This window comes from Vipera berus, assembly GCF_964194415.1.
Source record: "Vipera berus genome assembly, chromosome: 2".
Taxonomy (NCBI): Eukaryota; Metazoa; Chordata; class Lepidosauria; order Squamata; family Viperidae; genus Vipera; species Vipera berus.
In genome coordinates, this window is record NC_138203.1 from 163,118,577 (window position 1) to 163,132,287 (window position 13,711).

At 43.5% G+C, this 13,711-nt stretch overlaps 2 protein-coding genes across 3 annotated transcripts in view; both read right to left on the reverse strand.

Annotated features, from left to right (window-relative positions):
- ENDOV (endonuclease V) overlaps positions 1 to 3,514 on the reverse strand; it is a 17,339-nt gene extending 13,825 nt beyond the window's left edge. For both annotated transcript variants that reach the window (XM_081316696.1, XM_081316695.1), the window contains exons 1-3: positions 3,439 to 3,514; positions 1,792 to 1,963; positions 161 to 295 (exon numbers count right to left, since the gene is read on the reverse strand). In XM_081316696.1, coding sequence (XP_081172822.1) covers positions 161 to 295; positions 1,792 to 1,963; positions 3,439 to 3,497 — 366 coding nt within the window. In that variant the 5' untranslated portion in view covers positions 3,498 to 3,514. The remainder of the gene's footprint in view (positions 1 to 160; positions 296 to 1,791; positions 1,964 to 3,438) is intronic.
- A 3,186-nt stretch (positions 3,515 to 6,700) lies between these two features.
- LOC308662850 (E3 ubiquitin-protein ligase RNF213-like) overlaps positions 6,701 to 13,711 on the reverse strand; it is a gene marked incomplete at its 5' end in the record, with an annotated part of 161,088 nt that continues 154,077 nt past the window's right edge. Inside the window, 8 exon segments of the mRNA XM_081318994.1 lie at positions 6,701 to 9,044; positions 9,143 to 9,321; positions 9,426 to 9,515; positions 11,481 to 11,678; positions 12,043 to 12,123; positions 12,484 to 12,685; positions 12,780 to 12,960; positions 13,294 to 13,374. Coding sequence (XP_081175120.1) covers positions 8,885 to 9,044; positions 9,143 to 9,321; positions 9,426 to 9,515; positions 11,481 to 11,678; positions 12,043 to 12,123; positions 12,484 to 12,685; positions 12,780 to 12,960; positions 13,294 to 13,374 — 1,172 coding nt within the window. The 3' untranslated portion in view covers positions 6,701 to 8,884.

Below are 13,711 nucleotides of genomic sequence, written 5' to 3' on the forward strand. Positions count from 1 at the left end.
ACAGATACCTAAAGGGAACATCCATATTCACACACTGAATGCTAGGGGCCAGAAGTCTTGATGCCCTGGTTATTATTTCTTTGAAGGAGTGGAATGCTGGATGAAATATATCCTTGGCATAAGGTAGCAGCACTCCTTTCATTAACAAAAACTATCCCACCTGGGGCCTGAGGCCAGGCTTCTGTGTCTCTAGCCGCTGTATAGCCTCCAGTAAAAAAGGGACTTCTCGGAAAGCCAGGAATCCTGCCACATAGGGAGCATTCACAGCCACCACGTAACAGTCTTCGTATAGGACCTGTGATGACAGAAGAAAAAGGGACATTTTTACCAAGGAGCAAGACTAATATTTTTAAGGTCATCTAAGTTAGAGGTGGGCACCCCAACCCATGAACTGAACGGAGCTCCCAGTTCCCATTTGGCATGACCTAACCAAATCAACAAAATGGTTCAAATTTAACCTTTTCATGTGTTTGCAAATTTAGGGTGAAAAGAGATACAGCACTGTAAGCCTCTGCAAGGCCAAGTATCTACTGTTGTTGCAATACCACATTGCTCCCTACAGTTCTAGAGACTTCTTTAAAATGATAAGTAAATAAACATTTTTAAGCGTTTACTTAAAATATTAAGCAAGAAAGAAATAAAAAACAGGTAAGAAAAAGGATTTCCTGCTTCTGATCTCAACTAAAAGTTTGTCTACCAAACTGTTCTTTGAGATCATCTATTTCAAGTCTCAGAGCTGGGGGGGGGGGGGGAAAGCTTATCTCCTGCCAATTTTCTTTCTCTCAACAACTCCAGAATTTTGTATTTGGCAGCGAAGGCCAGGAATATTTTGATTGCTCAATGTAGTGGGCAGACAATCACATTTGTGCTCTCTTGCAACTAAAATGGCACTGAACAATATCTGTATTTTCAACACAATGTTTAGAAATGCTTTCAAGAAGGTAAAACTGATATATTTTTACATACATCACCTCGTTCTCTATGGAGAAATCAAAAATACACCTGAAAATCTTTTAAGGAATGGCTGAATCAGTAGAAAACATACGGTACATATTCATGCATCCAGCCCTTTATCAGATCTGGTGGTTTCTGAGTCTCTCTAAAGCAGGGGTTCCCAACCAGGGGTGCGAGATGATATTCCAGGGTGATGTGAAAACTTGGGTTTTCAAAATTATAGTGTATATCCATAATTTGTTGCGGTTATTTTGAACTTTTCTAAGGGGTGCGAGATTATATCAGAAGCGTTCTAGGGGTGCAGGGTATAGAAAAGGTTAGGAGCCGCTGCTCTGAAGTATCCATTGTCTGAAGAGATGCTCTTGTAGGCAACCGTGACGCATATGGGAATTTGAAAAGAAGTAAAATTATAACTCCGTAACTTCACTCTGAGATAGCAAAACTGGCAAAGATTTACAAAACTTTGAAAATGCTATATAGTCTTTTCACCTAGAGAATGTTGATGGGATTGATGGTCCTCAACGTTTCCCAATTTGAGAATCAGAGGACTGGGAGATCACAGTTTGAAAAGTGACAAGTAAAACTGACAATAGCTGGACCACAGCTAAATTTGACAACGGTCCCAAAACTCACCACTGACTCTTGAATTGCTTCTAAGATTTTATCCTCAATCCTACTATGGAAACAAATATCTCAGTAGCTGGAACCCACTTAGTAATTAAAGTTACTAAGGCAGGCAGTCAAACATTTGGAAACTGGATTTTTAATCTTCTTAATATATTAATCCTAGATGTGCAAAAATTCCTTGTAATGCCTTTAGCCTTTTATCTTTGTTACCTCAAGTTCTGGGTAGCTGAGCACCACTAGTGAAGCACAGGCACGTGTGGCATCTTCTTTGAGATAAGACAAATCCATTCCTCCAACTCTTTCCAGTCCAGTAAAGGAGGAATTGCTCTGCCATTCTTCTGTGTCTTGTTCAATCACATCTTCTTTCATCTGGATCTGTTGACTAAAGAATACAATAGGACTACCGTAGATAAAACCTGCCAGTTGCCAGTATTATTTAAGGCAAAAAGCACTATGGCTGATATAAAAAGTGGTAACAAATGAAAAAGAGAGAGAAATGCATGTAAACGGACAAATGATGCTTCCAAAATAGAATGCTGAACTATTTTGAATTTTGTGAAAAAGATTTTTTTTTTCCAAATGATCATGAATATTTATTGGTTTCAAAGAACTTAATAAACGATCCTATTCTATGCCTCCACTATTAATCCACTGAAGAACATAAAAACTACACAAATCTACCAGTCTGTCAAATACAATATTCAGCTTCCACTGTGGCTTACCAGATGTGGGGACTCCATAAGAAATGAACCCAGTATCCCACGCAAGATGTCTAGTAACTGTATGTGGAAGCATATTGCCTCTTACACGGGGCTAAATATCTCCAATGTCCTGGTGGCAATAATCCCACTGCTCAATTCATAAACAGGGATCCTGGGGGTCTCCAGATATGGACAACTTGTGACCTTCCACCTACTTATTGAGACTAACAGGAACTGGAGAGCTCAAACAACTTGTTTTAAGTGTCCTACAGTATTTTCTTCATCTTCACTAAATCTCCCACTATTTTTCATGGGATGATCTCAGCTTCTGGAACTGAGCTAGAGAGAGAGAAACTTCTCCATCTTCATTAACGCTGTATCAGATTGTGTCGCTACCCTGTGATCCTTTGGTTTTTCTACCCAAAATTCTCTCTTTTCTATGCTGAAATGTTCTACTTGAGCTGCATCTTTCTCCAAAGACTCTGCTCCAGCTTTTGATTTTTACTGACTTGTTCTGTGCCCTGGAGAACGTTGATGGATTTCATGGGCCTTTTTTCAGATTAAATGTCATTGAATTCTAGCACTGCAGACAGGGCTGTGTGGTGAATTGGACTCCAAAGGGAGAAACACAGGAAAAGATGGGCTCCTGTGACAGGAAAGCCTTTGTCGGCCAGGCTCCTTTTCCTTTTTTTCCCCTTCGAATCAAGATCATCGCTTGGCCCTACTAGAGAACCCGGGGAAAAGCAGCTGACAATGTCTAGATCCGCAGCCCCCAATTCCGGGAAGGAGGCACCACACCGCCTCCTCTCTGCATGCTCCGGGCTGCTCGCATTCTTGTCCAGAAGCGAGTCCTCTTCGGCTCAGGGCAGAGGAGGTTCAGCCAGCTGCCCCTAGAGGCCTCCCTTCCTCGCTGGGGGCTTTTAAGTTGTCGCGATTCCTGCTGAGCGAGAGCCCCACGCTTCCCTCCCCATTCCCAACCTGCCAGGTAGGTGGCGGCTTGCAGGCAAGGCGCCCTCGATCCCTCCGCAGCCACGAGGGACCCAGGAGGCGGAGCCAGACTCGGTAGCTCAAAGAAATACAAATCCCAGGTTCCCCGGTGGCAGGAAAATCTCCTGAGTCTTTCTTCATCCCTGGTTCCCCCCGGCTAGCGTTTTACCGCTCCCAGCGCCGCAAAATCTCCCCTTCTTCCTCCCTTGCTCCCGTCCCGTCCGTCATTGCGTCCGCGCCCTGGGTTTTCCTACTTCCTGGGACTTCGGGGGCTCCTCCTGCACGATTACGACGCCCGGCGCTCCGTCCCTTCCTTGGGCTTCTTGTTTGCACGAAGGGCGGAGGCACGAGCGACCGTGCTGGCTTGAAATCCAAGGCGGGGCTGGATCTGCTCCGACGGAGTGTCCATAGCGGCACCTACGACCCTCAGCTTTTTGGACCGAGAGCCTCCGCAGCCCCACTCCGCCATATACGCGCTTAGCCAAGGCTGCCCAGATATAGGCTGCAAAAACCCCCACGACTGGATGGCAGCAGGGAGATGGTTTTAGATAACGTCTACTATTTCAGATTTAGTCCAGACGCGGCAGTTCCGGTGCAAAGCCACTGGTGTTCAACGCGCTTGTGAATAAATCCAGAAGTTATACCCATTCTCTAGCGCAGCGTTTCCCAACCTTAGGAACTTGAAGATTTATTTATTTATTTATTTATTGATGGGATTTATATCCCGCCCTATCTCCCGAAGGACTCAGGGCGGCTAACAATAAAACATATAATAAGTACATAAATCAAGATAAAATGAAATTGAGAACATCAGTGCAATAAAAAATTAAAGAATTTAAAAATGAATTAAAAATACTAAATATAAATTAATTAAAATGCCTGTCAGTCTAGGTCAGCTTGGTGGAACAGGTGTGTTTTGAGGCCGCGGCGAAAGGATTGGAGGTTTTGGGCTATCCGAAGCTCAGGGGGGAGCTGATTCCATAGGGTTGGTGCTCCCACAGAGAAGGCCCTCCCCCTGGGGGTCGCCAGCCGACATTGCCTAGCTGACGGTACCCTGAGGAGGCCTTCTCTGTGTGAGCGTACTGGACGATGGGAATTTGTTCCCGGCAGCAGATGGTCCTGCAAGTATCCCGGACCTAAGCCATGTAGGGCTTTAAAGGTAAGTACCAGCACCTTAAATCTCACCCGGAGGGCAACTGGTAGCCAATGCAGCTCACGCAGGAGGGGTGTAATATGGGAGTATCGGGGAGCTCCCATCACAACCTGTGCAGCTGCATTCTGCACCAGCTGAAGCCTCCGGGTGGTCTTCAAGGGCAGCCCCATGTAGAGAGCATTACAGTAATCAATACGGGAGGTAATGAGTGCGTGGGTGACTGTACGTAGGGCATCTCGGTCCAAAAAGGGGCGCAATTGGTATATAAGACGAATCTGTGCAAATGCCCCCCTAGCCACGGTTCCAATGTGATCTTCAAAACTGAGTCGTGAATCTAGGAGGACGCCCAGATTGCGTGCTTTATCAATGGGAGGTAACATCTCTCCTCCTATAGTCAGAGATGGAACCTCTTGGACTAAACGAGATGACGGTATGTACAGCCACTCAGTCTTGGCCGGGTTGAGTCGAAGCCTGTTTTCTCCCATCCAAATCTGTACCGCTTCCAGACAACGGGACATCACATCAAGGGCATCACTGGGTTGGTTCGGGGTGGAGATGAATAGCTGGGTATCATCAGCATATTGATGATATTTCACCCCGAAGCTACGGATGATCTCTCCCAGCGGCTTCATATAGATGTTGAACAGGAGGGGCGAGAGCACCGAACCCTGAGGCACTCCACAATTAAGAGGCCTAGGGCTTGACCTCTGCCCTCCTGCCAACACCGTCTGCGAACGGTCCGAGAGGTAGGAGGAGAACCAACGCAGAACGGTGCCTCCCACTCCCAGCCCCTCAAGACGACGCAGTAAGATACCATGGTCGATGGTATCAAAAGCCGCTGATAGATCTAATAGGACCAGGACAGAGGAATAACCTCTATCTCGGGCCCGCCAGAGATCATTCACCAGCACGACCAATGCCGTCTCCGTGCTGTGCCCGGGTCTGAAACCCGATTGGTACGGATCTAGATATTCAGCTTCCTATGCTGGCTGGGGAATTCTGGGAGTTGAAGTCCACGCATCTTCAAGTTCCTAAGGTTGGGAAACGCTGCTCTAGCGATAGCTATGGGTAATTAGTTTGGTAAGGAAACAAATTTCCTGTTTCCTGATTAGAAATGAAAAATCCCGTTGCTCTGCGGTTCCGAATGTGTAATCTTACAGAATATAAGTCCAGGAAAGTTAAGTTAAAAAAAAAACACAATGCAATTAAGGCAGGGGTGTCAAACTCAATTTCATTGAGGGCTGCATCAGCATTGCGGTTGCCCTTAGGGTGCTGGGTGGGCGTGGCTAAAGTGTGTATGGCCTACTGGGTGGGCATGGCCAGCTCTACATTGTTCGCATCATTAGTGCAGGTTCGCATCCCACCAGGCTCAAGGTTGACTCAGCCTTCCATCCTTCCGAGGTAGGTAAAATGAGGACCCAGATTGTTGGGGGCAATAAGCTGACTTTGTAATAATGTCGCTTGGGGTGTGTGTGAAAGCCCTAACAAGCAGGCATATACATAGAATAAAGGCTACTGCTAAGCTTGTAAGCCACCCTGAGTCTTTGGAGAAGGGTGGGATATAAATGTAATAAAAATAAAATAAATGGGTGCCTATGGGGGCCTGGGCAGGAGTGGGACGGATCTCAGGGTCTCTGGCAGAAGGAGGGTCTCTGGGCCAGGGCCAAGGCAGCGGGGGCCGTTCCCTCACTCTTTCCAGGATGGCTTCGCGGGCCACATGAAACCACTTCGCGGGCTGGATCTGGCCCCCGGGCCTTGTGTTTGACATATCTGAATTAAGGGAATTTCATTAAGGGTGGGAAAGAACTGACTTTATTGGACATACTATAAACAAGGAAAAATTACCATCGAACAGAGAAGATTCCCCTCTCGTTAACTAAAATGAAAGGAGAAATTACCATTAGAACACATGAAGAGCAATGTCTTCCCAATGATCCTTACAGGTGGCAGGTTGGGTGACTTTTCTTTTGCACCAGGGGTTAGAATGTGTGGTTGATATCCCAATTCTTATAGAAGGTTCATCTCACACAAAGAATCTCTGAACAAGTTAAATCTGGTTCACAGATTATATTTACATAGCACGGACGAGATGTGAGGTAAAGCTCCCTGCTTCGAAAAAAACTGTGGTAAAATTGTTAATGGTTTTAGCTTGGTGAATTGTTAAATGTCAGTTAACTAAATGTTAAGCAGTAAAACCAAACTGTCATGTTCCCCAGCTCAAAAAAGGTAATAAAATTGTAAGGTGCTATAGAAGTAATAAGGGACGTAGTCTGAACACTTTTCTAACAAGGATTTTTTTATTATAAGAACAAAAAGACTAGAAAGTAACTTTTACAAATTGCAATTTTTGAATAGTGAAAAAGTAAGTGGAGGCATACTGTTCTCTGCCAGCATAGCTACCTGTATTAAGACATTATCCCTGTACAATCGAACATGACAATGCCTAATTTTATTTATTTATTTTATTATTACATTTATATACCGCCCTTTCCCGAAGGACTCAGGGCGGTTTACAGGGTGATTAAAAAGCAAAAATACAAATGTTAAAAACAGATTTTAAAAAATGCATAACTTGATACAAATGTCAATTAACTATTAAAAAAGAATGGAACTATTTAAATACATACTTATCTTTGGCAGCCAAAAATTTTCAGTCTTTTATTTTTTATTTATTTAGAGCATCTTTTAACAGGAAAAAATAATTTCCAAAACTGCTTAGAAAAAACCCCTCAGTAAATCAAAGAAAGTGCAGTCTTGTGGCCTGTTTCATATAGTATTCAATTCAGACTATCAGTAAAACATGGTTGGGATGGTTCACTTACAATACCAGCTTGATTCTATCTACTTGCTCAAATACGTAGTCTCAGAGAAGTAGACAATTCAGTATATGAGAAAAGAAAATTACAAGGAAATGTTGTCCCTAGTTAAAAAAAAAGACAAATGGTAGCATTTATAAAATCCAGGAAAGTTGAGGGAAAGATTGTTTCTCTGCTCCCTGCCAATTCTAAATAGATTAAGGAGGAAAATTTATAATGAAGTCTATAAACCCAGTTATAGATGTTACATGGTCCTTTCAGAAATCTGTTAACAATGAAAATACTTTTCTTTGAAAGAAGTGTACCTATCCAACTTGTGTTTTCTAGAAATCCTTCATTATCTAAAGCACTAACCCCTTTATGTTTATGCATCACTATTTATTCACATATACCAGGGCTTTTCAACCAGTGATACGCGTACCACCTGTGGTACACGTATCACTGGTCAATCCACATCTTAGGAAATAAGAACTCTTGGATGCAAGTTTAGTCCAAAAGGAAAATGTTTACTAGGATGGAATCGATTGTGGCAATACAAGACGGAATCTAACAAAGTTACATTTCAATCCTATATAAAGTATTCCCATTTCAGCCCCTCCCCTCATCCATTTGGTCAGGCTCTCATCATTTGCTTAGGTGTCAGGCCCTTCCATGGGAAAGGGAATTCTCCTTGGTTTTATGGTTATTGCTTTCCTTTTTCAGTTGTAATTGAAGATGCAATCCAGATCTGTCTCTCCCCCTCCCTCCCCCAGTTCAAATGTTCCCTGTTGTTTGAAGATCACCTAAAGCAGGGGTCAGCAACCTGAAACAGTGAAAGAGCCACTCAGAACCGGTTCCCTCACAAAAGGAAAAACTGGGAGCTGCAAAAAATGTGTGCGCATGTGTGTACATGCGCACATGCGCAGAACAGGGTTTGAAGAGTGGAGCCAAGGCAACTTTTTTAGTCCCACTTTTTTTTTGGGGGGGGACTGCACGGCAGAGGACTGGGAGCCGCAGGAGACAGCTGAAAGAGCCGCATGCGGCTCCGGAGCCTCGGGTTGCAGACCTGTGACCTAAAGTCTATCCTCTCTCTCTCCCCCCCCCTTCGGAGAGATGGCAGAATCCCCAGAATAAGCACATTGTTCTACCTATACATTTATGAAATGTGATATAAATGGATTCTGACAGCAGGTGATATGCGACTGCTAGCCAAGTGTAGCAGGGGAGGGGAATGAGCCTAAGTGAGCCAAGCCTGATGGAGAGGCAGTTGCAGCTGCAGGACTGTCTGGGCTCGGCAGAAGCCCCAGGAGCCTCGAAGCTGGAGATGAACTGAAGAAAAACGTGAGGGAGGACAGGCAATAAAAGGAGGTGGTTTGGGCGGGGGAAGGTTGTTGTTGGTTGCAAAGTCGTGTCTGACCCATCACGACCCCATGAACTTTGGAACCTTGTTAAGCATTGGTGGTACTCAAATATTGTCATGTCCTAAAAGTGCTACAATATGTGAAAAGGTTGAAAAGCCCTGACACAAAGCCCTGACCACAATCCTTTAATTTAGGATCACCCTAAGTGCAACAATTTGTTATTTCCTTCCTTTCTTTTTCTACAAGTATAAAGAAAAACCAACTGCTCATCAGTGAAGAGTGAGGAAAAGAGGAAAAGTGTCTGGATTAATTTCCTGGACCGCATCCACCCCGTTTAAGAGTAGCAGCTATTTTCCAGGCAGCGATAGACTGGGAAACCTGGATATCTTCTGGGAACATATCATCCAAGTCCTGAAGCTCATTGCTACCTTTTCCTTCAAGATATGGAATAAATGCTTCTTTCAGGCTGGAAAAAAAGAAAATCAGTAAGCCCCAAAGAATAAGATACTCTGCAAAACAGCATGTATTTCACTATAAAAGGGATTGGGCTGCTCACACCCTTACCTCCACGTAGGACTGTACTCTTCTCCAGCTCTGGCATGTTTCAATTTCAGCATGATCATTTCATGCAACTCTTGAAGGAAGGACTCCAGCGCCGTCTGGGTGAGGAAAGCTTTGAGAAGATCGATACTGTCCTCTGTGAGTTCCTCTTTATAGTCTGTGCTGATCTCTCCAAAAGGATCCTGGATAATACATTATGAGGAAGAGACGGAGAGAAATAGTTAAGCGGGGAGCGGAGAGAAAACAGCGACAGTGTCTAGTGAGCACATCCTTATCCATAGCCTACCTTTTTCAAATGCAGCAGCTGTTCTGATTTATGACTAGAAAGGAGCTGCCACAATGAAATGGCATGCTTTAGCTGACATCGGCTCAGTGCCTAAAAGAAATATGAACATACACAAACATAAAAGGTTATTTTGCAAATGATAAAGCAAACATATTTCTAAATGGCGTTAATGGATGGCCATTTAGGCAATAAAGCCAAATATTAATAACAGCTTTTCTAATAAATTCTACAAATCTTTTAATGGGAAGAGCACTTGCCAACATTTTTCATGTAAATTCTGTGCAGACGAACACCAAACTCAAAAGACATTCCGCACTGCCTCTCAACACCTTATAATTCAAGGGCACCTTGTTGTTGTTAGTTGCTAAGTTGTGTCCGACCCATCGTGACCCCATGGACAACGTTCCTCCAGGCCTTCCTGTCCTCTACCATCTTCTGGAGTCCATTTAAGCTCACGCCTACTGCTTCAGTGACTCCATCCAGCCATCTCATTCTCTGTCGTCCCCTTCTTCTATTGCCCTGTCTTTGCCAGCATTAGGGTCTTCTCCAGTGAGTCCTTCCTTCTTATTAGGTGGCCAAAATATTTGAGTTTCAACTTCAGGATCTGGCCTTCTAAAGAGCAGTCAGGGTTGATCCCCTCTAGGACTGACAGGTTTGAATGCCTTGCAGTCCAGGGGACTCCCAGAGGTTTTCTCCAGCACCATAGTTCAAAGGCCTCAATTCTTTGGCGCTTGGTCTTTCTTATGGTCCAACTTTCACAGCCATACATTGCAAGACCATACCTTGACTATATGCACTTTTGTTGGCAGGGTGATGTCTCTGCTTTTTAGTGTGCTGTCTAGATTTGCCATGGCTTTCCTCCCCAGGAGCAAGTGTCTTTTAATTTCTTGGCTGCAGTCCCCATCTGCGGTGATCTTGGAACTCAGGAAAATAAAATCTGTCACTATCTCCATTTCTTCCCCATCTCTTTCTCAGGAATTCAGAGGGCTGGATGCCATAATCTTGGTTTTCTTAATGTTAAGTTTTAAGCCAACTTTTGCACTCTCCTCCTTCACCCGCAACAAGACGCTCTTTAGTTCCTCTTCACTTTCTGCCATTAGAGTGGTATCTGCATATCTTAGGTTGTTGATATTTCTCCCCAGCAATCTTAATTCCAACTTTTGATTCATCTAGCCCTGCCTTTCTCATGATGTACTCTGCATATAGGTTAAATAGGCAGGGCGACAGTATACAGCCTTGCCGGACTCCTTTCCCAATTTTGAACCAATCAGTGGTTCCGTGTCCAGTTCTCACTGTTGCTTCTTGACCCGCATATAGGTTTCTCAAGAGACAAATAAGATGGTCTGGTACTCCCATCTCTTTAAGAACTTGCCACAGTTTGTTGTGATCCACACAATCAAATGCTTTAGCATAGACAGTGAAGCAAAAGTAGATGTTTTTCTGGAACTCTCTAGCTTTCTCCATGATCCAACATATGTTGGCAATTTGATCTCTAGTTCCTCTGCCTCTTCAAAATCCTGCCTGTACTTCTGGTAGTTCTCGATCCACATACTGCTGGAGTCTAGCTTGTAGGATTTTAAGCATAACTTTACTAGCATGAGAAATGAGTGCAATGGTGCGATAGTTTGAACATTCTTTGGCACTGCCTTTCTTTGGAATTGGAATGTAAACTGATCTTTTCCAATCCTGTGGCCACTGTTGAGTTTTCCAAATTTGCTGGCAAATTGAGTGTAACATTTTTACTGCATAGTCTTTTAAGATTTTGAATAGCTCAGCTGGAACACTGTCACCTCCACTAGCTTTTTTGTTGCTCAGCTTTCCTAAGGCCCACTTCACTTCACATTCTAGGATGTCTGGCTCGAGGTCAGTGACCACCTCATCATCGTTATCAGGGACGTTAAGCTCATTCTTGTATAGTTCTTCTGTGTAATTTTGCCACCTTTTGCTACCTTTCTCGGTCTGAGCTACACATGCAGCATACAGCCTCAGCCTCACTGGCTTTTTCTCTTTCACCTTAAAGAGATGAAAGGTAAGCTGCTGATCCCCTGCACTCACCTTCATCACTGGAAGACTTATCTGATTGCTCATCTGCAGGACATTTTCAGTGTAATCAGTCAAAGTCATATGTGAGTCGCCTCCAGTTGTAGCCAGGAATCCTAAAATAATTTCAGTCACCGAGAGTGCATCACAGATGTCCGTGTATGACACCAAGTCCCCTCTGATCATGCCCATTTTAGAAGTTGAAAGACAGCTCTGTAATAGAAGGAGAGAAGATCAACTGGTGTATTATTCCTGAAACATTTTTCTATCGAAAAAAGGCACTTATGCCATCTGACACCTCTTCAGGGCATGCAAGCAATGTAAAACTGCAGACATATTCGAGCAAGCCGCTGCTTTCACCATTGCTCAACTTCTATACCAGGTTTTTTTCTACTAAGTAATAACTAAGACTCCCAAGATAAATACAATAGATAAAATTACTTCAACTGAACAGTAAACACACACCTTCCTATAAGCAAAGCGTATTGAGCACCCCATGGCTTACAAATCAAGTAAATAAGCACAAAATGGAACAATAGCAAGATTTGCTTGTCTTTTTCTCTCTTTAAAAACTCACCTGAGTTTTCAGCTTTGACTTGATATTGCTGAACAGATGCTCATAATTTTTGTCATATCTGTGTATCAGTGTGGGTATGCCCTATTAAGAAAGGGAACAAAGCAAATGCTTGGTCAACAGTTCTTCCTAGAGTATCTTCTGGACTAGCAGCTTGGATCTCACAGGCTCCGGAACACTAACTAGCTGCCTCACATTTCTATGGTGCATCCTGACAGTCCCCTTATGTCCTTTATTAAAAAGGACAGTCTTTTATTTCAGACAGCTGTCCTTTAGATTTATGTATTTGTTTTCTTGGTTTTGCTCTTGAATTTTCTTGTGTAAAGCAAAATTATACACATATACAATTATCTTTTTTTAATCCTGATATTCCTCTTTCAGATTTGCCCCTTTCGGGTTTGTCCTTTATTTTTTTCCAAGAAAATACGATCAGGGTGCACATACCTGCAATGTGATCTTGGGCTTCCCTTGTAGGAATCTACTGACAACTTGCTGTTCAATTTTTTCCAGATCAAATTCCTGCAGGGCCTCTCCTCCTTTCTGCACGCTATACTGGCAGTTGGACAGGATGACTGGGATCAAATCCTTTTCTACTTCGTAACTGATCATGTGCAGATCGGCCACTTCAGCAGGACTGACAGAGTATCTGTTGAGAAGAAAGAAGGAAAAGAAGAGAAAACCAACTGTGCTGTTTATTCAGCAGCATCTGTCAGCTGCAGGAAGAACAGAGAACTGCATACCTATTGGCGTCCGTTGAATCATTTGCTATGGTGTTGACGAAATCGTTGTGCAACTGAATGAGGTAGCTGACCAATGATGTGGCACAAAGGCCTAGACCTCTCCGACGAGGCAAAAGGATTTCAAATGGATCTTTCACAGTGCGGTCCGTACTGCAATAATCTTTAGGAAGCTTAATTTGACCTGCAGGTGAGAAGGAAACCAGAAAATTTTGGAAGCCAGAGACATCTTGCTGTTGAATACTCCCCTTTGTTTTTGAATCACTTCTGACTTACATAATGATTTATTGCCATCACATGTGCCCCCCCTCAGATATTGCTGATGTACAATTCCTTCAGCCCCCCACCCTCATCCCTAGCTGCAGGGCCAATGATCAAGGATGCATGAGGTCAGCAAATTTTAGAGAGCTACAGTCTGTAGGCCAGTTGAAGATAATAAAACATGCCTTTTTTCTTTTGGTAGTATCAAGGAATCCCTTATTGTTGATCTGACTGATAAAGTAAGCTCAAGTCTCACCATTTGTTTCTATGGATAATCTGAGCTTGTTCCACACATCCAGAAATTTTTCAACTCTGCTTTTCATTAGTAATCTGACACCTCCTAGAGAATGCAAGAAACAGAGTAAAAACAGATGGGATATTGCCAAAATGTGATGCTTTCTGATTTAAAAAAATGAGATAATAAAAAGAACTCTGCTGCAGCAGGCTAAGATCTATCCAGCACAAGATACCACACCATTTCGTATGGCTGACAACCCCAATGACCCTAGTAGCTCTGGGGCATTTAACTCAAAGATTTAATTTATTCTTAGGCATGATCTACTGGTAGCTTTCAATTTATGATCACCATTGGGACCAGAATCTTGGTCGCTGAACAAAGTGGTCATTAAACAAGACGCCCACACGACCCCCAATGACTGCAATCCCAGCTCTCC